We start from the raw sequence: 26867 nt of genomic DNA, 5'->3' as shown, positions 1-26867 counted from the left end.
GATATTTGGAATGACGTCTTCATCGAATTTTGGGACAATCCTTCATACCTTAGTTCTGGGAAAATGTTAAAAATCTTCTTTTCAAGAACAACAGGGTCTTATTCAGTAATACAAAAATGTATTTATATGCAGGCATCCCGTGGTATTATGCAGATTCAAGTTAGTTCAAATAATAATGCAGATTCAAGTTTGCTCAAAACATGCCCCCCCCCCCCCCCCGGGTGAGGATGGGACTATAATAGCAGGATCACACAGAAATTACTAGTATATATATATATACCCAGATAGCAAGCTTACGTTGGGCCAACGCAAGCCCAACGGTGAAAATTGCGTTGGCCCTCTGTCAGTTTTATGCGTTGGCCCAACATCATCTTGCTCATCGGCCCTACGTTCAACCAACATGTTGGCTCGACGTTGGGCCAACATTCGATGGTTGGTTATCTGGCATTGGCCCAACAACGGCCCAACGTTTAACTTCCTGTTGGCCCAATGTTGATTCAATGTTTTTTTAAAGCTAAGAATGAATGTTGGACCAACGTTGGCCCTACGTTCTATAAACATGTTGGCAAATGATCGGCGATTGAATTATTTTAGTTCAACAATATGAATTCCCGTAACCTTTTTATTTCCATAATTACAAGTAAAACACAATTGATTGAATCAATCCTGCATGGTTAATTATCTTGTTCCTCAAACAAATGTTCTATTTTTTGGTCACTCCTATGGAATGAAATCAACAGAGGGAAATAAACGTAGTTCAATGTTTTCTTAAGTCTATCCCATATCACTTCAGTCACTATATAATATTCCTCTAGAATAAGAGTCCCAGTGTTCAAATTTGTGAAACTTTGGAATGTTCTCCTGCCCATATTACTTCTGAACCATTCACTCCTTTTTTCCTGTTCATGTTACTGTTTCTTTGTCTGTAAAATCCATGTCTCTCACACTGATAATTGAGATAAATCACTCACTGTCCATTACATTCCAAACATCAATGATCTTGTAACACAAAGGTGTTTCTCCCCACCAGATGCTATAAATGATATGAAAAATATATCAGTTTAATCCGTTCAAAAATGATGTCACTTACTACTTATAAGTTATAACTTAACCAGATTACTAGTAAATATACATGCATATTTTGAAAATTGCAATTCTTGAATAACTTGTTCAATTTTACAAATTATGCTCAAGTTAACCTTTCACAGAGATAAAATTCTATCAATCACATCTAAAACGACTATATACTTACATTTCAAGGGCTAAAACAATCCATTTTCTCTGTCTTGCGATTCAAAACGGACACGCACATGTATGTATATGCTTTGTTCAAGTTTTGCAAGTGATAAGATGTGACCACTCCGAGTTTACGAAACAGAGCTGATTAGGATGCCTGTTTCCTAGGAAACCGGCCAGTCACCTGCTGAGCCAGTGGATTTCATCACTGACCTAATTATTTGGAGCTCTAAAATTCAGCACTTTAAGTTCCATGATGCTAAATATAGAATCTACAAAATTATATACTGTGCAGAATAATTAAAACTTCTACATGTATTTGCAATGGTCTCGGACACAAATTACAAACATTAATCAGTATTAAAAATCTTATTTTCATAAATTAGGTTCTGGAATAATTTTTCATTTTTATTAACACATACACTGTAAATTATTAATAAATGGGCTATTAAGATAATCCACTGTTCATAATATTTTAACGAAAGATGAGATGTCTCTATTGAAAGAAGCTTAATTGGTTCTAAAAGATACAAATTTAATATGTGTAATTAACAGATCACCAACATGTATGTTAATGAAAATTGATTTTATCCCAATATTCACTCCGTTGAACCAACGCTGGGCCAACGTTGAAAGCCATATCAATACCTCATTATAATCAAAATTTACTACGCTGGGCCAACATTGGACCAACATTACATGCCCAACACACATTTCATGTCAACATTACTTGGTTGGCCCTATGTTGGGCCAACATTACATCCCAACACACAGTGGCTTTGTTTTAAGCCAACATCTACTTGGTTGGACCTACGTTGGGCCAACATCAAATGCCCAACATATAATGGTAATGTTTCATGCCAACATTTACTACAATGGACCAACATTGGCCCAACATCGCATACCCAACACCGATGGACCAGCTTTCACGCCAACTTACCATCCGTTGGGCCAATGTTGGGCCAACATTTACGGCCCAACGCCAACACTATACCAACCTACCAACCATCAACCAACGTTGGCCCGATGTAGTCTTGCTATCTGGGATATATATATATATATATATATATATATATATATATATATATATATATATATATATATATATATATATATATATTAGAATCATCTTCTGAAGAGCAACTGGGCCATGATTAGTTATATAAAAATGCAATCCTTTTCAGGCAATACAGTTACAAGTCATGGCCCCTTTGGGTAGGGTGGGGCCACAGTAGGGGATCAAAGTTGTACAAGGAAGATATTGGAAAATGTATTAAAATCTTCTGCTCAAGAACAGCAGGACCATGTAATACAAAAATGTATTTAGTGTAAGCATTTAGAGGTAATGCAGATTCAAATTTGTTCGAATTATGGCCCACAATAGCATGATCAAAGTTTCACACTAGAACATATAGGAAAAATATTTTTGAAACCATCTTCTGAAGAACAGGGCCATGATTAGTACTATTTAGATGCAAGCATTCCGAGGTAATGCAGTTAAAATATTATTCAAACCATCGCCCCCGGAGGTAGAATGGAGCCACAATGAGGGATAGAAGTTTTACAAAGAAATATATAGGAAAAAATGTTTTAAAAAAAACAGGGCGAGGATTAGTTATATTAAGATGCAATCATACTTATGCTGCGCAATTACAAATTTATTTAAATCATCCCTCTGGTGGGGCCTCAATAGGGTATGACAGTTGTACATGGGCATGAACAAGAAAAATTCTCAGGAACAGCAGGGCCATATTCAGTAAAATTTATGTGCAAGTATCACGAAGTAATGCGGATTCAATTTCAAATCATGGCCCCCGGGGTTTGGGTGGGACCACAATAGCAGAATCAAAATTTCACAAGGCAAGTGGAAAAAATTTAAAATTCATCCTGTAAAGAACAATAGGGCCAGTAATATCAATGATTAGTACTATTAAAATGCAAGCATTCCCAGATAGTGCAGTTACAAGTTTGTTCAAAGCATTGTCCCCTTATGAAATGGTCGGGCCACGATAGGGGATCAAAGTTTTAAATGAGAATAGATAGAAAAAATGTATTAAAATCTTCTTCTCAAGAAGAGCAGAGCCATAATTAGTAATATTGATATGCAAGCATTCTCAAGTATTGCAGATGGGCCACACAAGGGGATCAAAGTTTATGGAAATTTATAAGATTTTTAAAAATTCTTTTGAAAAATGGTAGGGTCACACTAAATACATGTCATATTGAGATATTCCACACTTTTGTGGATCTCATTCTTTTTTAAATAATGGATCGTGGGGTTAGAGTAAGGCTTAAACCAGGGAGCACTTAGTTTGTTTAAATAAAACCCAGAAGCAGAGAAGAAGATTTTTAAAGCATTAATGCATTTTCACTATATAATAAATAGAGCCCCGCCCTAACATAAGAACCCATGAACCAGGGGCCATGAAATTCACAATTTTGGTAGAGTTACTCTTGCTTATCATAACTATGTATTTAATTTGTTTAAATAATACCCAGGAGTAGAGAAGAAGATTTTCAAAGAAATAAGGCACTTTCACTATATGATCTATATAGCCCCCCCCCCCCCAGCACCAGAACCCCTTACCCTGGGGCTATGAATTTCACAATTTTGGTAGAGTCACTCTTGCTTTTCATAACTATGTATTTAATTTGTTTCAATAATACCAAGGAGTAGAGAAGAAGATTTTTAAAGAAATAATTCACTTTCACTATAGATCTATATACCCCCCCCCCCCAGCACCAGAACCCCTGACCCTGGGGCCATGAATTTCACAATTTTGGTAGAGTCACCCTTGCTGATCATAACTCTGTATCTAATTTGTTTAAATAATACCCAGGAGTAGAGAAGAAGATTTTCAAAGAAATAATGCACTTTCACTATACGATCTATATAGCCCCACCCTAGCACCAGAACCCCTGACCCTGGGGCCATGAATTTCAAAATTTTGGTAGAGGGCTCAATGCTTATTACAATCATGTCAACAGTTTGACTGCTTGATGTCCAGGAGTAAAGAAGAAGATTTTTAAAGATTGCATTAATTTTGATGGTTTTAGCCCCACCCCTCAGGCCCCAGGAGGGCAGGGACCATGAAATTCACAAATTTTGTTCCCCTTCACACATAGATGCCATATGCGAAAATTGGCTGAAATTGGTTCAGCGGTTTCAGAGAAGAAGCTGAAAATGTTCAAATGTTAACACACAACGGACGACGACGGACGAAAACAGATAGCAATAGGTCACCTGAGTGACTCAGGTGACCTAATAAAAGTAAAATGTATGCATATACAATGTACATATATGATCAATCAATTATTAATTAAAATGTATGCATATATGATCAATAAAAGTAAAATGTATGCCTATATGATCATAAAAATAAAATGTATGCATATATGATCAAAAAAAGTAAAATGTATGCATATATGATCATAAAAGTAAAATGTATGCCTATATGATCATAAAAATAAAATGTATGCATATATAATCAAAAAAGTAAAATGTATGCATATATGATCAATAAAAGTAAAATGTATGCATACATGATCAAAAAAAGTAAAATGTATGCATATATGATCATAAATGTAAAATGTATGCATATATGACAATCTGATTAACAAGAGGCCCATGGGCCACATCGCTCACCTGAGCACATTGGCTAGGAAAAAAGCAAAAATCAGTTCAGCATTGAAAAGTTTATGGGGTGGGGGGGTTGAATTTTAAACTACCTAATGATGCTTACATATCAATATAACAAATGGCTTTGCTGTTCTTGAGCAGCAGATTTTTTTTTCCCATATATTCATTTGTAAAACTTTGATCCCCCATTGTGGCCCTAGTGGCCCTACCCTACCCCTGGGTGTCATGATTTGAACAGACATGAATCTACACTACCTGAGGATGCTTCCATATAAATATGACCAATCATGGCTTTGCTGTTCTTAAGAAGATTTTTAAAGATATTTTCCTATATATTCCTATGTAAAACTTTGATCCCCCATTGTGGCCCCACCCTACCCCCGGGGGTCATGATTTGAACAAATTTGAATCTACACTACCTGAGGATGCTTCCATATAAATATGACCAATCATGGCTTTGCTGTTCTTAAGAAGAAGATTTTTAAAGATATTTTCCTATATATTTCTATGTAAAACTTTGATCCCCCATTGTGGCCCCACCCTACCCCCGGGGGTCATGATTTGAACAAACTTGAATCTACACTACCCGAGGATGCTTCCATATAAATATGACCAATCATGGCTTTGCTGTTCTTAAGAAGAAGATTTTTAAAGATATTTTCCTATATATTCCTATGTAAAACTTTGATCCCCCATTGTGGCCCCATCCTACCCCCGGGGGTCATGATTTGAACAAATTTGAATCTACACTACCTGAGGATGCTTCCATATAAATATGACCAATCATGGCTTTGCTGTTCTTAAGAAGAAGATTTTTAAAGATATTTTCCTATATATTTCTATGTAAAAATTTGATCCCCCATTGTGGCCCCACCCTACCCCCGGGGGTCATGATTTGAACAAACATGAATCTACACTACCTGAGGATGCTTCCATATAAATATGACCAATCATGGCTTTGCTGTTCTTAAGAAGAAGATTTTTAAAGATATTTTCCTATATATTCCTATGTAAAACTTTGATCCCCCATTGTGGCCCCATTCTACCCCCGGGGGTCATGATTTGAACAAACTTGAATCTACACTACCCGAGGATGCTTCCATATAAATATGACCAATCATGGCTTTGCTGTTCTTAAGAAGAAGATTTTTAAAGATATTTTCCTATATATTCCTATGTAAAACTTTGATCCCCCATTGTGGCCCCACCCTACCCCCGGGGGTCATGATTTGAACAAACTTGAATCTACACTACCCGAGGATGCTTCCATATAAATATGACCAATCATGGCTTTGCTGTTCTTAAGAAGAAGATTTTTAAAGATATTTTCCTATATATTCCTATGTAAAACTTTGATCCCCCATTGTGGCCCCACCCTACCCCCGGGGGTCATGATTTGAACAAATTTGAATCTACACTACCTGAGGATGCTTCCATATAAATATGATCAATCATGGCTTTGCTGTTCTTAAGAAGAAGATTTTTAAAGATATTTTCCTATATATTTCTATGTAAAAATTTGATCCCCCATTGTGGCCCCACCCTACCCCCGGGGGTCATGATTTGAACAAACTTGAATCTACACTACCTGAGGATGTTTCCACATAAGTTTCATCTTTCCTGGCCCAGTGGTTCTTGAGAAGAAGATTTTTAAATGATGCCATTATTTTTTCACTAATTCCTAATTATCTCCCCTTGAAAGAGGGCGTGGCCCCTCATTTGAACAAACTTGAATCCCCTTTACCCAAGGATGCTTCATGGCAAGTTTGGTTGAAATTGGCCCAGTGGTTCTGGAGAAGAAGTCAAAAATGTGAAAAGTTTACAGACGGACGGACAGAGAGACAGACAGACGGACAGACGGACGACGGACAAAATGTGATCAGAAAAGCTCACTTGAGCTTTCAGCTCAGGTGAGCTAAAAACAGATCTTTGTTGCGCTCCGAAATTCTGATGGTCGCTTTGTACAGCGACCATCAGAATTTCGGAGCGTAACAAAGATCTGATTTTAATCAGATTGGCATATATGATCAAGGTAATTAAGAACTGATAAATTTATTATGGTTATTTACCCTGGAATGGGAGATCCCTAACCCAACCTGTCAAAAGGGCGCCCATATTTCTCTCCGTTTGTGTGAAACAGCGACAAAGGAATATTTTCTACACCTGGCTATTGAGGAGAAATTCTCTTGCGAGGTTGTGGATCCAACACGTATCTTTGGTATAGAAGAAAACCTTTCTGAACTCCACTCTGGACTAGCACCCCATATGTCAGAGGAGATCTTCCACATGGTCAGTCCTGGGACGTTAAGTAACGTACATGACTGTAGTCATTTATTGCCACTCTCTATATGAGACGTTGATGGAGCTGTTGAGGGTCATGTAGGTTTCTATGGAGAGCCGGTCAGCAGGAGGGACCTTGACCTGGTTTTTATTGCCGCCTCAGCTCTGCTGAGAACGAAATCCGGACCTGAATGAGAGCAGGTACCTCTCAAACAAAATAATGGACAAACCACTCTCTATGAAATGTTGTGTTAATGCAGAAGATTTGTAAGGAAAGATAGGAGAAAAGTAAAAGATATAGCAAAAAAGAGTTCCAAAGATACGTTGCTAAAAACTTGAAAAAATGAATGAAAAAGCAAATTTTGACATATGTATGCAGTATGCAGTCGATGTCTCGCTGTGTTTTACAGAGGACAAAGAACAGACTAAAAAACCTTAAGCATCTTCTGTTCAACAGAATGCCCATAATTTGCAAACACCAAAGCAATGTTCTGCAAGTCCAAAGCGAATATGCTTATTAATCCCTCGGACCAGTTTGTCACACATCAGAACATCAGCAAAGAACATTTATTGACAGTGGATGTTGATCCGCAATGGAGCGAGGTGTAGTAAGCATCACTTAACAGATCATGAAGTTAATGTTGATATAATGACAAAGATTGTTGCCAACATCAGATTTTACTCATTTTAATAGAACTGAAATTACAAGCATGTTATTTAGCTTGAGGGAGAAATACAGAAAGAGAACAAGTGGTGAAGACTTTGATGATCTAGCAGTATACTATCTGATGAAGATAACTACAATCTGGCTGGAGATACAAAGGCTTTACTTTTACCTGAACCCCCTTAGAGACTTTACTAAAAGGTCATCATGAACAAGCTTGGTTTAACTATTGACAAAAGTAAGAACTGGAAATTCATTAAGCGTTCTTAGCAGCATGTTTCAAATCAGAAATAAAAGTGTCATTTCTAAATCTATCTGAAGTGCAAGGGACGCCTTGCTGTAACATTTTGTTTCACAGTATTTAGGATATAAACACATTATGCGAGAGGACTTTATTTCAGAGCACAAAAGACCCTTTGCTCAATATCTTTTAGCAGATGGGGAACCTGTTGCTTTCTTGTTTTAGACGGAACATGTTAATATCCAAAAGAGCGGTAATTACTCTTTTCAAAGACAAACATTTAGCGGCATAAACCCCTAGTAAAGCTCATAATGATTGTTTGGACCGATGGGTTTATTCTTGCTGTTAAAAGGCCTTATTTATCCGATGGACGAAACAATGATGCTGCGATTTTAAAGAGTATTATGAAGAGTATTATGAAACAAAATGTGGATAAGATCCATACTTGGTCACAGAAAGATGAACTTTTAATTGTTGACAGGGGCTTTTGGGATCCTCTGGATTTCTCGATTCTTTCGGAATCAACAGTGAAATGCTTGATTATCTCTCCCACGGTTCCATACAACATACGACAGAGGAGGCAAATCATTCCCGATGAATAACAAAAAGAAGATGGGTCGTGGAGTCGGCAAATAGAAAAACAGAAAAAAAACTGAAAGCTTCCGACTAGGCATTTCCAAATTGCCAAATCAAATTTATAAGGGATTTTGTAAGTATAGCATATGCCACTGTCAATGCTTTTCGGCCTCCTTTGGTAAAAGTTAGCCAGTAGAAGAGTAGTGTGGCGTGAAATGTCCCAGCACTGTGTGCACAACTTTCCACGTATGACTGAAATTGACGGAAGAACGTTAACCCTCGGAGTATACTAAATTAACAAAGCAAAGTCTTACAATCAAGAAAACTTGTCTCCAGATGGAGCATTTCAATTCACAAAGATGATACTGGTTTATTTAGGGCAAAGATTCAGTTATATTCATCAAGAAAATTTTTCTGTGATAAGAGATATCTTTTGATGCCAGTTACATACCCCGTATTACTGGTTAGTATTGCCAGTGAGAGGTAGGAGCAAGAACTGTTGGTTGTATTGCACATATTGATTCTGTAATCTGTATCTGGGATTTCAACGTCACTGTAAGGTTAAGTTTCCAAGGCCGACTGAATATCAAGTCTTTATCCTTGATGCTGCAGACACATATTGGGATTTAAATGATAAATCTCTAGAATAAACTTTGTGCATAAACTTACGTTTAAGCATGCATATATTTTTTTTAAAATAAAGATTATTAAACGTGGTTGAAAGCATTTTATATTTTTATTGACTTTTTATCCATAATATACTTAGTACATATGAATTATATATTGCTGGTATACTTGATTTATATTTTTAGCATCGATTCTTTATGCAGAATTCATATTTTAAGATATTTTTTTCTATAAGCCATGCTATATAATTTCAGAGATTTTTAAGCTTTCGATTTATTTAAACAAGTATAACACTAATAAGTATAATAAGTATACACTAATTTCAGTGTGCTAACTTTTATGTAATTACCACTCTTTTTGATAACTTTTAGGATGATCGGTTGCTTTCGCTATACTTTCTATATACATGTAAAGCTTGCACTGAAAGTTCACATGTTTTTAATGGAAAGTTGCAAGAAATAGTATCCATGTATTTTCTTTATGCTGGGACAGTGTTTATCTGTTTGTATGACGTACCTTTGCTTGATAATTTTATTAATCCAACAAAATCCAGCGAAACAGTGTACAATTTCCATTGCAAGTTTTTGGCCATCAGTGCAAGAGGTGTTTTTTTTTTTTTTTTTTTTTTTTTTTTTTTTTTTTTTTTTTTTTTTTTTTGGTTTGGTTTTGTTTTGTTTTGTTTTTTGAAAAAAAAAACAAAAACTATTGCTTAAGATATTGTGCTACTTACCATTATTCTATGTCTTCTGATAATTTACAGTTTATTTTTAATCCATTACTCATATGAAATATTCAAAAAACTGTATATATATATATATATATATATATATATATATATATATATATATATATATATATATATATATATATATATATATATATATATATATAAAAATCTAATTCAAGTAATTTATATTATAATATAAAATAATAAAATATTATATATTTTAGCCATACAATTAGTTCTTGTCCAAATGTATACATTTAAATAAACATTTTAACAAGGTGTAAAATAACAATAGAACTGTTGAATTTTCTTACCTGCTTGCTAACAGAGACTCGTACATGCGCAATCACATTAGTATATGTCCAGTGTCGTATTATGTACGTCATAAGCTTGAAAGGACAAAAAACGTTTGTTGCTCCATAATTGCTTACTTCTCTATCAACACAAAATAAGCTTTAAACTTCCTGAAAATTGAAATTGCTGAAGGATATTTATCGATTTGTTTGAAAATAGGGGGGTGAATACTTCTATTACAGCCACAAGGATCATTATGAGTTCAGTTTAAATACGTACTATCCTTTATAAAGTAATATACATGTAGGGATAAAGCTAATGTAAACTGGTCATTCACCACTCCTCAGGAAACTATACTCTATATTTACTCAAATATGTTCTGTGAAAACATCCGACATTGGGATTTTATTAACTTGAAATTTTATCAGTGGGCTATGCTTTCTTTTTCTAGTAATTTTCCTCCTTTTCCTTAATCTTAATGTCCGTAGAGAGTGGTGATCAATAAGATGAGTTTATATAAAATAAGATAAAAGTTAATAACGCAATCTTACAAGTGTCGATCTATCAGAATCATTCATTAGCTTTGAAATCTTGCTCTGTGCAACTTTTGTACCAAGTTCACAATATATTTAAAATTGCATGTTATGCTCGTATTTATACTTATTTTATTACATTTATTTATTTGTTTATTTATTTATTTTAATTTTATATTTATTTACTTATTCATGTATTATTATTGCAGTATTTTCTTAATTTTGTACATATGAAAAAATATGTAACTTTATAGCTGTATTTGCTGTCGATGTTTTAGAGTAGAAACCCCAACCCCAAGGAAATTCAGCACTAGAGTGGAATTTCCCCCAGGAAGATATCGTGCTCTAGAGCACTTTACCTAGGGGGGAAATCCTACTCTAAAGCCAATTTTCCCTATAACAAAAAACTGGAATTTTCCACTCCATAATGTTGATGTATTAAGTGCTAAATTATATTTTGAGTTTTTCATTATGTTTCAAATAATAGTCTTTGTCGTGTTTCGTTGTAACTTTCTGCGTTTTATCTCAAAAGCCTCAGAAAAGTTTTGGGTCTTTTTTGGTTTCAGAAACCCTTAAAATGTTTATTATTGGTGCCATGCGTTAAAATATTTATTACATTAGATTGATTTCATTTTCATTTCCATCAGTTAAAAATTCACGCAAGATTTAAAAATAATGTATTAATTTTATTTGCTGAGTTCTTGAGATGCTCACATTAAAAAGTTAACAAAATTACATTAAATAACTGATTTTAAAAACTTTTTGAACAAATAAACTTCCATGAAATAAACATGACAGCGTAGCTTTTAAGAAATTGACTTTTAAATATATTGTATTCAAATTGTGTTTTTTCCACAAATTCTCTCCCTCTCTTTCTATCTCTTTCTCCTTTTTCAGTAGCTGATGATACAGTATAATTTAATTTTCAAAAGAAAGTCTATTCCTTTTGATTTAAAAAAAAAATAAATATTTTTTTCTCTTTTTACAAAGGACTATATTCGGTAATGACCAATATTTGCCCCTAAAATCAAACTTTGACGGAGAAATATATAATTATGTTCTAAAACAGGGGAATATCTGCAGACTTCAAAGCACTGAATATTTTTATAAGCCATGACGCCATATATTAGATATTGACGTTAGAAAGATGACGTAAATTCAAAATTTCAATGATTTATACAGAAAAAGTGTATATTACGTCGATAATTTGATTAAAAGTCACCGAGCGCAGGTCTGCTCCGACTCAATATTTTGATATAATGTGTAGAATGATAATATCAATGAAATTTGTAAATATTGTTCTTGAGCAGGCCTGCGCTCTATAAATTTTATAGTAAAAATTGAACAAATTTTGTCCATTTTTTCCTTTTTCTGAAAAATAACACAAAATCCGAATAGTTTGTGACGTCATAGAAACAAACGTTGCCAATAATCTACTTCGAAACTATAATATTTTTTGTTAATTTAGATTTCTCACACAATATATACAATTCAGCACATTTCAAGAAATTTTCAAAACATGACTTTTGTGGGGGCAAATATGTGCATATACCGCATATAGTTCTTCTGTAGTTTTTATTTTCATTGTAATGAGAAATAATATACATGTATTCCCTAAAGTGCTGGGGTTTGATACTGGGGAGGGAAACTGACTCTGAAGAAAGTTGTAATCTTAAGACAAATGCCCCCCTCTCCTCGAAAAATTGACTGTAAATTTCGTTTTCTAAGGGAGAAATTTACTCTAGAGCCACTTTTTCACTGGGGGAAATCCTACTCTAGAGTAAGTTTCCGGGGGGGGGGGGGGGCAGGGGAGGGGATTTCTACTCTCTCTCTCTTTTTTATTTGTAATTCTGTGAACGGAAAATTTCGTTCCAGAGAAGAAGATAAACTTTATCATTTTTTTACGAAGTGAAAAAGGGAGAATCGGAGATGTTTTCAGAAAGAGATTGCTATTGTTGGAAAACTAATTGCATTTGAAAAGAAATGATTGTGGATAAAGCACCTTAAAATTGTAAGTTAAAAATCTGAATTATATTAGGTGTATTTCTATTGACACTATTTTTCAAGCATGGATTGGGATGTACTAAAGGACTTCAAGGGGTCAATATATGAACAAATTGAATCAATTGTTTCCAATGCATTATTATTAATATATATTATTCATTTCAGGTTAATTATCTAATTGTCGCAAGGAGAGAAGGTCCGTAGTTTAATTAGACGGCGGATACTAAACTTGAACATGACGTCTCCATTTCCTGTAAACATGATTAAAACATCACCCAACGATGGATGAATCCTGGTTAAGATAAAGACACAAGAAAGACCAAGTGAGTTATTTTCAGCTTCCTATTTTTGTTTTATAACCTTGATATGCGACATATTAAAACTAAAAGAAATATATTTTGAAAGTGTAATTCTTTAATTTGTTTTAATTACAAACATAACAAAAAAAATGACAAAATGTTCATTAAACGACATTTACTTATTGATTGATTAAAAACCTATATAAAACTTCATTCATTCTTATGTTCAAATTTCGGTAATCAAGGTAAACACTAGTGACACTTAAATACTATATTCTTTATTTAAAATGTAGTGGTGGTCTTGAGTAAGTGCAATGTAAATAACATTTTGTTGTATATATGTGTTGACCCTTTGAGGAAGGATGTTGATTACATGGTTGGTTTATCCCGGAAGTTTTGACTTGCTCTAAGCTTTGTGGTTTGTACTCACAGATGCGACGACGGAAGAAAAGTGTTACGATAAATTTCTTCAGCATCATGTCCGAGATTTGTAAGTACACATCAATAACACGTGGGACCGTAGGATATCAGAGGGTGGTGGGAAGTTAGAGAGGGGGCATTGTCGGTAAAATTATTTTTGTTTCACATTAATGAAATCTCGATGATGCGAAATAAGAGAAAGCAGGAAATATAAATATCTGTTTATCGTATAATGGCGTAACTCTAAAATACATGAACTGCAGCTATTGTTATTTGTTATATCTGCAAATAAGCCTTGCATGAAAACCCGTTTTGAATATGAATATTTGAATAACTTCAAATTTCAGGTGAATGAATCATGAGTATCAATCCACTATAGTTTCCTATGGTCAGGCCACCGATTTAATAATTTAATGGTTAAACCATTTAACCATCTTTTATCATTTTAGCAAAATATATGCAACATTTAAGTATTTTTACATTACTCTTTTAATTTCCAAAGGGCTTAAGCTTTCGTATTAATTATTTGATATTATAAAACAGCCGAAGAAACAGAAGAATTATTGTTGGCAGAAGATAGAATCTCAGAGAGATCATCGACATCAAATTGCAGCAAGGAAGCAGAGAAGGAAAAACAGACATCGGAAAAAGTAAATCATGAATCGGACACGGCCGAGTCCGAATTGTCCTCAGACGAAAGTAGCACTTCATCAGCAAGTACAGAAAAAAGGAAATATAGCCAAAAAGATGTGTTGGAAGAGTCGTCTGCAAACCCTCTGATTGATAAACCAGAAGCAGCTAACGATCCTTTGGCAGGGATGGAAATGGATCATTTCGAGATGGATTTTTCGGAGTCATGCCCTGCACCTTGTGACGCAAGTAACCCTGCACCTTGTGACGCAAGTAACCCTGCACCTTGTGACGCAAGTAGCCCTGCACCTTGTGACGCAAGTAAGTAACTAAATTTAAAAAAAAAATGTCTATTCCATATTTAAAAAAGAAGTTAAAGTAATGTCTATTAGACATTTTTAAAAAAGAAATATACATATCTTTTCAAAAACTAAATGACTTCTTAGATGATGTTACAATTTATTTGCTTGTTTTTATGTATTAAGTCTTTAACACAAAAGAAGATAAAGTCTTGCCAATGTTATAGGTAAACGATTTGAAGTCCTGGTGAACTGTACGATGGCGTCGGATCAGCTAGGTTTATCTGGAACGTATAATCTTCATGTGCGACCCGAATCTCTGGATTTAGAAGACTGTGACACAATGAAAACAGTACATAGTTGGAAATATGATCATATTAAGAGATTTGGCTATAAAAAATCAACAAATGACTTCTTAATGGTAGTTGGACGTCGGAACAAATTCGGAAACGGCGTCTTTGAATTCCACGTGATGGGAGACCCAAGACAGATAATAGATTCCTTACAAAACAAGCCAGGGTGTTCTCTGAGGCTGTTGGATAGTGCCAAAAGAATAAGTAGCAGGATATAGATCTTATAGAATTAAACAAACATACCCCTCACAAACAAAAAGTCTTAGATTGGACTTAAAGCATATTATGAAAGTGCATAAGAACCATAATTCAGTCTTGTTGTATGGTATGTAACAATTGAGGAAAATAACAACCTTCAGATTAGAAATGTTGAACAGAATCATGCTTAAATTATTTTCTCATTTACAAATCTGATTTATAATAATTATAATATCGTGTTTTTACGGAGGCAAAATCAATGATTAGTTACAACTAATGAATTCAAAATCTGTTCCCTTTGTGATACATTTTTGCAGAATGATTTCCAATCAGGCTTTCCTTTTTTTCCCGACATCCTCTTGTCTTCATGTAAATTAAGGTATAATTTGTGTATATCTGCATTTTACACGACATCGTAATTATGTGAATATGGTGTTAGTGCCTTAATTATGCTGGTACATAAGTGCTGAATAGTGTTCTCGTGTTGTTCGGGAAAATGCTTCAGGAAGATCCTGATGCTTTATAATGTAAATAAACTCATTCTCCTAGACAGACTATCAGATGGAGATTATATATAAGTGTTAGTTTGAGAGATAGAGAGTTTAGGCAATATTATTTATTGCATATATAAATAATGTGAGGGTGCATTTTGATGTTGCATTTCTACTATATATTTTTTATCATATATATATACAGAGAGAGATAAAGAAAGAATTATTTGTATTTTATGTTTTTACGCATTTTTGCTCTATTTTTTCTCTTCTATATTTCTATATTAGCGGATTCCAGCATGAGATTTTATTGAGGCAACAAAATGGTGAAGTTAATCATATATTTAATTAAATCAAGAAACATGATTTTGTTTTATTTTGCTATTTTCGCTGGGCCATCATTATTTTTTTTTTTTTGGGGGGGGGGTTACTCTGACCCACATTTTACAAGGTGGGTAGGTAGGTAGATTTTTCATAATTATCTTACACATTGATAATCATTATAAAAATCACAAACTTAGAAATTTATTGATGTTTTCATTATACACAGGACAGTTAGACAGAGTTAACATAATATATTGCTAAAAACGTCGAATCTGAATGTTTCTTAAAGAAATGATAAAATCTTGGCTAAAAAATTATACGAACAATCTGTATTTCCCTAAAAAAAAAAATATGTATATTATATTTAAAATTTAAAGTACTGAAAAAATGATCGGGTAGGGGCAATGATCGGGGTACATTTATGAGCTTTAAGCAAAATTATCATTTTGTGACCTGAAGGAAATTAATATTCAGTTAACAAGTCTCGTATATCGTTTCTACAATAAATTGCATGGAAAAGAGATTGAAATGTTCACAAAACAGTGTAAGGTTTCCTTGTTTGTGTTTTATATGGTGCATTTGGTTTTATTTGGTATGTTTGGTTTTGTTTATATATTTTAACTATATTTTGAATCAAATTATATTTTTAGCTTGAATTCAAATTTCCGCGATCCTTTATCAGCATCAACTAAGTTATACTTCCTTCGTTTTGCTATCAGGCTGATTGTGTTTTAACAGTCGTTTCCTTTTTTCTTAAACAAATCTTCTAGCAGGATGTATACACTTCAAAACTCTAAGACACTTACTATTTATCTATAGAACGCCAATATTTATCAATTATATATATATATATATATATATATATATATATATATATATATATATATATATATATATATATATCCACTTTTAAAGTCTCCATATAGAAATGAAGGACGATAACACTGTAACCGGTCTTAAACAGAATGACAGGTCAAAAGCCCGATTATCTATTAAGTAATACATGTAAGTATATATATATATATATATTTATCAAAGACCTTAATATATTTAAAACAAATGCCTTATTTATTTTATATGTTTTATTTGAGTTGGCAGGTATTGTCCACAGTGGTCTACACAACAGTGGGGCAGCCGGCAAACTGGCACATCCCCCAACATCAACAATTAAGTTGTGCCCTCCCTGACGGGAAAAGTAGCACGCTGGGTTGACCTCAATCGTGCTACAGACACATTTCAACACAAATTATCTTTAAAGGGGGAGGAAATAAGCACCTCCTACTAATTTACCTGGTCTGTGAACCCCTGTCAATCATCTGAAATTAATCCTGGGATTGGATACTTGGATTTGATTGACATTTAGTTTTCTGCCATTGTGTATATCTTGTGTACCTTGTCTGGAGATCGTACCGACCATCGAATTTACATTCATGCTTTTGATGCTTACCGCAAATAATAACGTGATAAAGAAGCAAGGAAAACATTTTTCTATTTAATTCATAAGAATATGCCATAAATATAATAATTCTGTTAAATAATTTTAAAAAAAAATGATAAGAAAAATTATGCTTATATATTAAAATTGTAATTCAAAAGGGGGGATTCATTTCACGATTACAATCGATAACTATAATTTGTCAAAACATAGTTTAACTGACGTAAATTTATTCTACCTTAAAAAAATATACCGACCCGCGTTTGAAGAATCATGGGAGTAAATAAAATTATTTTTTTTAAAACAAGTATGACAACATTGTAATATTGCTCAAGTGAAATTTTATATAAGACAATTGTGTTACGTGTCGCTTTTCTTCGAGACAAGGTGACGAAGTTACAGTATAATAACCAGTTTTAGAAGAGAAATTATTCAGATTATAACGTCTTGCTTTGCATATAATATTTGAAATTATGAATCCCGAAGGGGAAAAAAAGTACGATGCAGGTGATTCCATTCCCTTTTCACCGGGTAATAGCTAGCTGTCGGGAAACCACCCCCGGTCCGAAGCCCTGGCCATTTTATACAGATCATGTGTCTTGGAAAAATCACGTAGGAATTATCTTCAAAAATATTTATTTAGTTTATTGTATTTCTACAAAATGTAGCCTCCAAACAGCGTTTCTAAGTTTTTTTTTTACTGAGAGACTTATTTATGACCCAATTTCTGCTTTCGTTTTGCAATTTGAATTACTTCTCTTTCTGTCGCATGTCGCTAGCTTACAACGAAAGATTTTGGCCCTATATTCGTTATAACATTTGATATTAGTTTAATAACACACATATAATTGAAATTGTTGAATTATTTTTTAAAAACATTAATTTTAATAGAAAGAATTTAAGTAGGATTCTGTTCGCAACAAAAATATTTCGCATGCTTTATTTCAGAATTTTACGGTCAACATTTCAATTGACCTACACAAGAAAAACAATGACATTGTTTTACCATGTCGTAGGAAAACGTATACATGTAATACATTCAGGTAACATCCTGTGTATAAAGGTAGGTATACACAAGCCAGCGTCGTTCCCTCGGGGCTTCTCACCCGCTTCGATTAAGCTCCACCCCACACCAAACTTACCTGAGGAAAACCGACCGGTTGAAAACCTCGGCCTTTAATTATATTAATTATAATTAATTATATCAATTATATTACATAATTTTGCTTTAGATTTACTCAATATGAGATATAATTTTCAAAGTCAACATCACATATATCAACATCAACCATCACATATATCAACATCAACCACAACAAGTCAAGAATATAAATAGTTCAATGGTTAAATTGAAGGTGACGATTTCGCCAATCTGACCACTGTGAAGTATGGTTTTTCCCCGAACTCCTCGGAAGGGTACTGTATTTGGCCCAAAATCATTCAAAAGGTCCTAAACGGAAATAACAGGCAATCCTGATCAACATCGTTGGTCTCCTTCAACGGCCCCGCTAATTTCTGAAAAGACAAAAACAAAAAACCCAAAGCAGAAAAGAATCTCAATAACATTTCCATAACTGTCAATAAATATAGGTATAGCCAAATCATGTTAAACTATGTAGATGTACGAAAGGAGAAAGGGTATACTTAAACACCTAGCTCAAGGGTTGTGGTGGGAGGGTATTTCAAAATACAAAAATTAAATCAGATGCTTTCATCACCCACCTATCACTTTCATTGATGCATAGAAAAGGGGAGATAACCCGGAAACATAGTGACCAAGTACCGACACTGTATGGGTGGATAACAAAATTCCGACTTCACTCAGTATCAGTTTCTCGCAAAATAAGAGGCGAATGATGACATTAATAACAGAGTAGAGCTTTGATAATGACGCATATTGTGAGACGAGCTCAAATATGCGGTATTATCAAAGACCTTAATATATTTAAAACAAATGCCTTATTTATTTTATATGTTTTATTTGAGTTGGCAGGTATTGTCCACAGTGGTCTACACAACAGTGGGGCAGCCGGCAAACTGGCAATCCCCCAACATCAACAATTAAGTTGTGCCCTCCCTGACGGGAAAAGTAGCACGCTGGGTTGACCTCAATCGTGCTACGGACACATTTCAACACAAATTATCTTTAATTATATTAATTATAATTAATTATATCAATTATATTACATAATTTTGCTTTAGATTTACTCAATATGAGATATAATTTTCAAAGTCAACATCACATATATCAACATCAACCATCACATATATCAACATCAACCACAACAAGTCAAGAATATAAATAGTTCAATGGTTCAATTGAAGGTGACGATTTCGCCACATGGGCACCGCAGGTGCCCACCGCCACCTGGTGGGGGTAGGCAGCTTCAATTTAACCACCCACCGTGGACCCCTAGCCTACTCAAAACCCTCAGCACCCCACCCACTGTGAATACCACTTTCTAATTGTCTCCACTACTCAATATATCTTCAATACAAGATTAAAACAATTCTTTATCAGCCATCCCTGCTGTATTAAGATAAATGATCTAGTTTCCCTACAAATTAAGTATGCCTGAAAACACCCCACCCCCTCCCTGGAATCTAGTACAAGTTTTTGTTTATTCTGCTTTGGGTCTTTTTATTACCCTAATATTTTTAGTAACGACAGGTTATTATTACTGAGGCATGAATAAGAACTAAACTAGCCTGGTGTAAGAAAAAATGTAAATAATTTCAATCTCTAATCCCCACTTACCCTATTCTTGTATTTTTATTTATTTGTTTATTCATTTATTTATTTATTTAATTTATTCATTTTTTATTTATTTTTTTTTTAAAAGTAATTTGGAAAGTTCTAAACTACTTTCTAGCTGAGATTGCAAACAAGTAATAAACAGGCACAAATCCCCTTTTACCCCCCCCCCCTTTTTCCCATCTGCATATGGCTGCAGTTCCTGCATTCTTGACAATGTTGCAATGACAAAATGTTAAGTGTTATCACATTCCAACTTTGTAAATTCCAGAATAAATTAAGGGATACCTATCTCCCTGCTATCTTTATTACCTAATCTGGAAAACCATTTTTGCTCAACAGTAGCTGTGCTGGTTCTAAAGGAATGAGGTCATACCACTTATTTCTGAAACCAAGCTCTGCTAAAGCCTCTCCATTTAAAATTGATTAAAACATATACTAATTACCTTCCAACCCAAGAGTCTTGAGACACAATGGAGGACTATGAAATGTTTCCAAAGTATTTGTAAATGTACATGTACTGCACCAGACATGAAGTACCTATAGGACTAAATTCTATATTCCAGACCCTTGCCCAGCTGATGCTCTCTCTGAAACTGCAACTTGTCACCTTAAACTTCTTACTTCAGGAATACTGAAACTGTAACATTAATTCAGAATGGGTTACCCCCATCCCTCACCCCAAGGCAAAAATATGGTTAAGACTAGGTGGGGGGGGGGGGATATGGACTTAATCTGTTTTAAAGTTATAAATATGCATAATTATATGAAGGCCAGCATACAAATTAATTGTCCAAGTATGAGCTAAGGCTATGGCAACCTATCCTTTATTTAATACCCTAAAATGCTAGGGAAGTTTTGCTAAAATTAATCTTTAACTCCCTCAGATTTGCAGTTGTACCCACCAGCTGATACATGGATGTAAACTATATATGCATTGAAGATGCATCTGAATAACCTTTTACATTAATATATAAACATAATTATAAAAGTACATGTATGCTAACTGCTTAGTTGAGGGGTGTACACCAATGACATATATGTAATTGGCAATTGGGTTTGAACTGACATTTTTCATTGGAGAAATGCCCATTAGATATATGCATGATATGTGTCAGCAGTTTTTGTAGAATTGCTGTCTTTAAACCCGTCGCCTCATTTCTGAAAACTACATACAAAACATTGCAGGAAATGGATCAGATTCTATTCAATTCAGGTCTGTGGAACAATATATGTCTAACCCCCCTCCCCCTTCAACCCCAAGAATTTGCATCTGCTTGCATAGCAGATTAATAGTAAATCTTGCCTTATGCTCAGTTTTTTTTATGTTTTATATTTCATGATGAATAAAACCAGTTTCCCAAACATATCACCTTTTGTGAGTTTAAGAACCGTGAATTAAAATTTGAACTAAAGCAATTTTTACCTGAGTTAAATTTCAAATCTTTTTATTTTATTTTTCCCACTTAGAGACACAACAGAAACCATCAAGGACCAAAAATTAGGCCCCAATTTTACATAATGTTTTATTATAGCCTTTTCCCCCCAAACTACTTGACCATTGATCAATGTTCCTTCCCAACCAAAAAAACAAAAGATTCACATCCACAGCCCTGTCCCAATATGCCAGCATTGACTGTAACAATTTAGGAACCCTATAATTTATTCATTTGTCAAAACTAAGTTACTCAAGTAAAATTGTAAAAGGTCAGGAAATTTAAGTTGCATAATCATATTTTAAGGTTAACCAACCCTCTGATAAGACAGATAACTCAATGGCTTAACTGTGCATATTTCTAATAAACTTGTCAAGTTAAAATGTCTTCTGTGACAATTTTATCATGAAGCTCTGCTAAAATTATCTGCATTTCATTTTACCTATTTATTTATTTATTTTTTTATTCATTTACTTAGACTATTTGTATAATTGTATTTATATTTGAACCTAAAAGGCCCTTGTGTGCCTAAAAATATCAAACAAGACCAGAAGCTTTTATTACATTGAGAGAAAACTCCCATGATGAAATTAGTTCCTACATGTAAAATCAAACACTTTCCCAAGCCTAAATGAGAAATATTCTATATAATGTGAAAATAATGTAAGTTTATTTGAGTTTTTGAGGTTAACTTGAGAAGGTACAAAACTTTTACTTAACACAACTCTATAAATTTATGTATAATACCCAAGGGGCCTTAGGGGGCAGGAGAGAGAGGACAATAAACATGTTATCATTAAACCTTCACTCAATTAAAGTACAGGCTCTATTAGAGAAGTTCATGATTATGCAAGGTGGACACAGTTTTGAAAATGACCCAATAGCCCAAACCTCCTTGATTTCCTTTATAATCTTAAAACTGAACCAATGAGCAGACACAGAATATATATCTGAAACATGTCTTTGACCCCATCTTAATTAATCTGAACCCATTTGATATCCCACAAGCAAAACAGTAGCTAGCCTTGATAGAATTTTAGCTAATTATTAAAAATATGGGGAATCCTATCTACCCTAACTGGTGAACAATTGTGTTTTTAAATTGCGATGCCCTTCTATTATCGGTCTGGTGGAGGCCGAAATTGTCCTCCTTGCCAAGCCCTATAAGAGAAGTGATATCCTGATAGGTGAGGATGCTGCTGGCTCAAATTTGACTGTATTGTGGATTTGGACAATGTACAATTCGACTTAGGGTGCTCATGCCTCCATTTTAAATAGCCTGAATTGCTCATTGTAATGCTTCCATCCAACTGATATTTATGTCTCAAATATATAAAGTCATCATTCATTCATTCATTTTAACCTTCCTAGAGCTTTGCCACTACATGTGACAAAAGTAAATATGTGGAAAATTATATACACATCTACTTATGTTTTATTCATATACATATTATAATGCATTATTGTAATACGACATTGTAAAGCACAACAACTTGCTCTGCATGTATTTTACTTTACATGATTTTATATCACAATTAATTACTGCATTTGTATACAAATGTATCTTTTTCATCCCTCTCGGGGAGGGGGGGGCTTGATTGGAAATAAACCATTATTTATGTATACACTTAAAAATAAATACAGTACTTCCCTTTGTGAATTCCGCTATATAACCTTTGGATGTGCTGCAATAGATTTACTGTATTCTAATTAATTTTCAATCTGTATTTATTTACTTACTGCTTTAAAGGTACAGGGTAGCACTATCCTTGTACAATAACCTTTTTTTGTCACTAAATGTTTTCAAGTATTAAACTGATAAATATATATAACAAATCTATGTTACAGAAGCCACTGTGAGAATAATATGGATATTCCCCTAAATACTGTGGCCAAGGGACATAAGTATCTAAATATCCAGATACGTTTTTTGACCTTGAAGAAGGGTATCGAATAAATTTGAAGTTTAATAATCATCATTTTCACGATGGCTCTCTTTTTAAGATTATTCAACTAAATAACATTTTCTTTATTCAAAATCTGTTGATGAAATTGGTTATTGCCATTGTTATCCCTTGTAACATGTGCCAGTACAATGGAAGAATGGGGCGGCAAATCAATCTGTTTCCATCCAATCAAATATTCGCCATCGAGCAATATAAATGTCAATAAAATAATTAATGCTACTTATTTTGCCTGAAAATTAACTTTAAAAAACATAAATTGTGATAGACTATTTCAAAATACAAAAATTAAATCAGATACTTTCATCACCCACCTTTCACTTTCATTGATGCATAGAAAAGGGGAGATAACCCGGAAACATAGTGACCAAGTACCGACACTGTATGGGTGGATAACAAAATTCCGACTTTACTCAATATCAGTTTCTCGCAAAATAAGAGGCGAATGATGACATTAATAACAGAGTAGATCTTTGATAATGACGCATATTGTAAGACGAGCTCAAATATGCGGTAATATATAGAAAACACAAAGAAATTCATTTTTTAATAGGGATACCCACTTCCACCCCAACCCGGAATAGAACTCTCGACCCACGGAATCTGTCTCCTAGCAATACAGGAATTGCGCGCTAGACCATTCGGCCATCTAGGCAAGTCTAAAAACATGCTTTCGATGCCGATGGAATTCTCGCGGCGCTGTCCTACAAAGGTCATTGAGAATGGAAGTGAGATACAGTTATTTGTACATTAGTTTTTTATAAGAGGACCATTACGATACACATTGTAATGAATTAATTTTATATATAAAGCACATTTTACAACAACTCTTAATTTGATTATCTGTAATAAAGAATAATGGACGCATCAGATTGTTTTTCATCTGTTAGGGGGGGGGGGGGGGGTAGAGCATTTGCACCGATTTTAAGGAGATTGAGGTCTTGAAATCTAAAATTCTTTCCAAATAAAAAGACTTGACATTATGAACCAAGAATAATGCTATTCAAATTTTTAGCAAGAGCAATAAGAAATAGAACTTTATCTGGATGGAAAATAATATTCTTAGTATTCCCGGGGTTACTAGTATATATAAAGTAAATAGAAAAGCTAGCTCACTAGCGAGGCAGTATAAGTTCTCTATATACTGTCCTGTACAATAGATGGTGTACTGTAGATGTGCAATAAGGTTTAAGAGTTTTCATTTTCATCCTTGCAGCTACAGTGTATATGGGAGTTGAAAAACAATTTTTTTCTACAAAAACCTGGTTCCCAAAACTCCTTTCAGACTGACATTTTACGCACTAGCAAAATTATCGTTTGTAAGTTGATTGGTGGTGTCCTAGATTTGCTGTAAGGTTTCAGAATTTTTATTTTCAAACTTGGGTTAAATAGAGGATAATTAAAAAAAAAACAACGTTAATTATAGAAACCTGGTTCCTAGAACTCCTCATACATTTTACTGCCTGTAGTCAAATCATCTTTTGGAAGGTAATCAGTGGTGTCCTGTAGATGTGCAATATTTTTTTTTTCACCCTCGGGGTCGAATGGGGGTCGAAAAACAATGTTTTTTTTTATTTTGCAAAAACATGGATCCCAGACCTCCTCATAAATTTTACACAGCAGCCATCCCATCTTTTGCAGGCTGATTGGGGGTGTCCTGTAGTACAATAAGGTTTCCAATTTCATTTTCACCTGGGGGTCGAAAAATTACATTTCTTTTATTTTTCAAAAACATGGTACCCAGAACTCCTCATACATTTTACACAGTAGCCATTTTATTTTTTGCAAGATGATTGGAGGTGTTCTGCAAACGAGCATTAAGACGTCTGAATTTTCATTTTCACTTTGGGGACCAACTTTGGGTTGAAAATGATGTTTTCAAACTACAATTTGGCCCAATTTTTCTTCTTTTTTTTCTTTACATAAAAACATTATTCCGAACCTCCTTTTAAATCAAAATTTACTTCATTACAATCTTTAATTTCAGACCAGTAATGACTTTTTTATTTGAAATATTAACATGGTCATGTGCTAACAATCAGGTGCATTTTATGTTCATTATGATACATGCATATGTTACAGTGAATATGTTAAATCAGGAATTTCATGTATTTCTTGAACCATTCATTAAATACATGTAATAACTGGCTGTTTTATACTGTAGTATTTTAAATTTGCTGTCAATAGACGCATAGCAGCATTTATGCACATATACAAAGTATTTTATAGAAACGACAACTGTTTCCAGAAAATAAAAACAGGGTATAAGTACTTTTTTATTTTTGTGCCATTTTCACCAGTTGTTATTTTAGCACACTTTGACTTTCACAAACTTAAAAATTGCAAGTAGGGGGAATTCTTGACACATCTATTTTTTGATGATTTTATTCGTAGGTTTAAAATAATATTCACAAATAATGTAGTTTTAGATAAATAAATATAAAGAGATAAAAATGTTTTTCCGACTCTTCCTGACACGTTTTATTAGATAACATTATGCATTTGATAACAGTAGAAAACTGAGGAGTTTAATAAGCAAATAAAACAATTTTTACATTTTCACCGAAAAAATGCAAAATAAAAAATCTTATAAAATAATCCAGAATATTGGTCGTTAAAAGCTGAAACCATATTTTAAAAAGGGATGTCTTAAGCATTCATTACATAAAAATTTGGTGTAGCATTCCCTTTTAATATTTCTTTTTGCAATCAAAGTTTGAAAGAAATATCATTTTGATACCAAGTAAAGAGCTTCTCAGTCAAAAGTCTCTTCTTATAATCAACCATTTTAAATGGATGGAAAGTGATTTAATTAAGGACTTTTGTATGTACAACAAGATATTGAACTCTGCTTACTGGGTTTAAGTTGCTAACTAAAGGTCAACATTGAATTTATTGTGCATCTGTTGTTTATATTTTATGATTCATACTTCAAATTATCTCACGAAAAACCAATCAGTAAATACATGTAAAAATCACAAAAAAAATCAGTAAATACATGTATTTGCTAACTGAAAACAGTAAATACATGTATTTCCTAAGCAGAAAGGGGATTTCATGTATTTCCTCAAATTCAGGAAATACATGAAATTCCTGATTACACATATTTACTTTAACATATACATATTTCATTTAAATTAACATTTGTGGCTTTTTCGCTACCCACGTACAAGGGAAGTAGCATACATTTGTACATTTAGAGGAAACATTACCATGAGGGTATTACTGTCTTATGACAGCATCTAACATGAACAATATTCATTAACATTCATATGTTGATTCGATATACTAGTAACCCACTGAACTCGAAATAAAGAACATCATTGAGTCTGACAGATCTGTTTCATATTTGGATGCTTTACCAAAGAGAGACATTGATGACAAACTAACAACTTAACTTTATGATAAAATTGATGACTTTATCTTTTCTATTGTCAATTT

General features: G+C 33.7%; 1 protein-coding gene across 1 annotated transcript; it reads left to right on the top strand.

Moving 5' to 3' along the window:
• Window positions 1–13469: 13469 nt before the first annotated feature.
• Window positions 13470–15085, top strand: LOC133172669 (uncharacterized). The gene is made up of 3 exons (XM_061307615.1): window positions 13470–13611; window positions 14085–14444; window positions 14698–15085. Exons 1-3 carry the CDS (start codon window positions 13554–13556, stop codon window positions 15039–15041), a joined length of 762 nt encoding a protein of 253 aa, XP_061163599.1. The 5' UTR covers window positions 13470–13553; the 3' UTR covers window positions 15042–15085.
• Window positions 15086–26867: the final 11782 nt, after the last annotated feature.

The sequence above is a fragment of the Saccostrea echinata genome, unplaced genomic scaffold, assembly GCF_033153115.1.
Source record: "Saccostrea echinata isolate AGI-Se365-2 ecotype Australia unplaced genomic scaffold, CSIRO_AGI_Sech_v1 ptg000054l, whole genome shotgun sequence".
Taxonomy (NCBI): Eukaryota; Metazoa; Mollusca; class Bivalvia; order Ostreida; family Ostreidae; genus Saccostrea; species Saccostrea echinata.
Note: the sequence above shows the minus strand (reverse complement) of the source record. Positions and strands in the feature narration are given on the sequence as shown.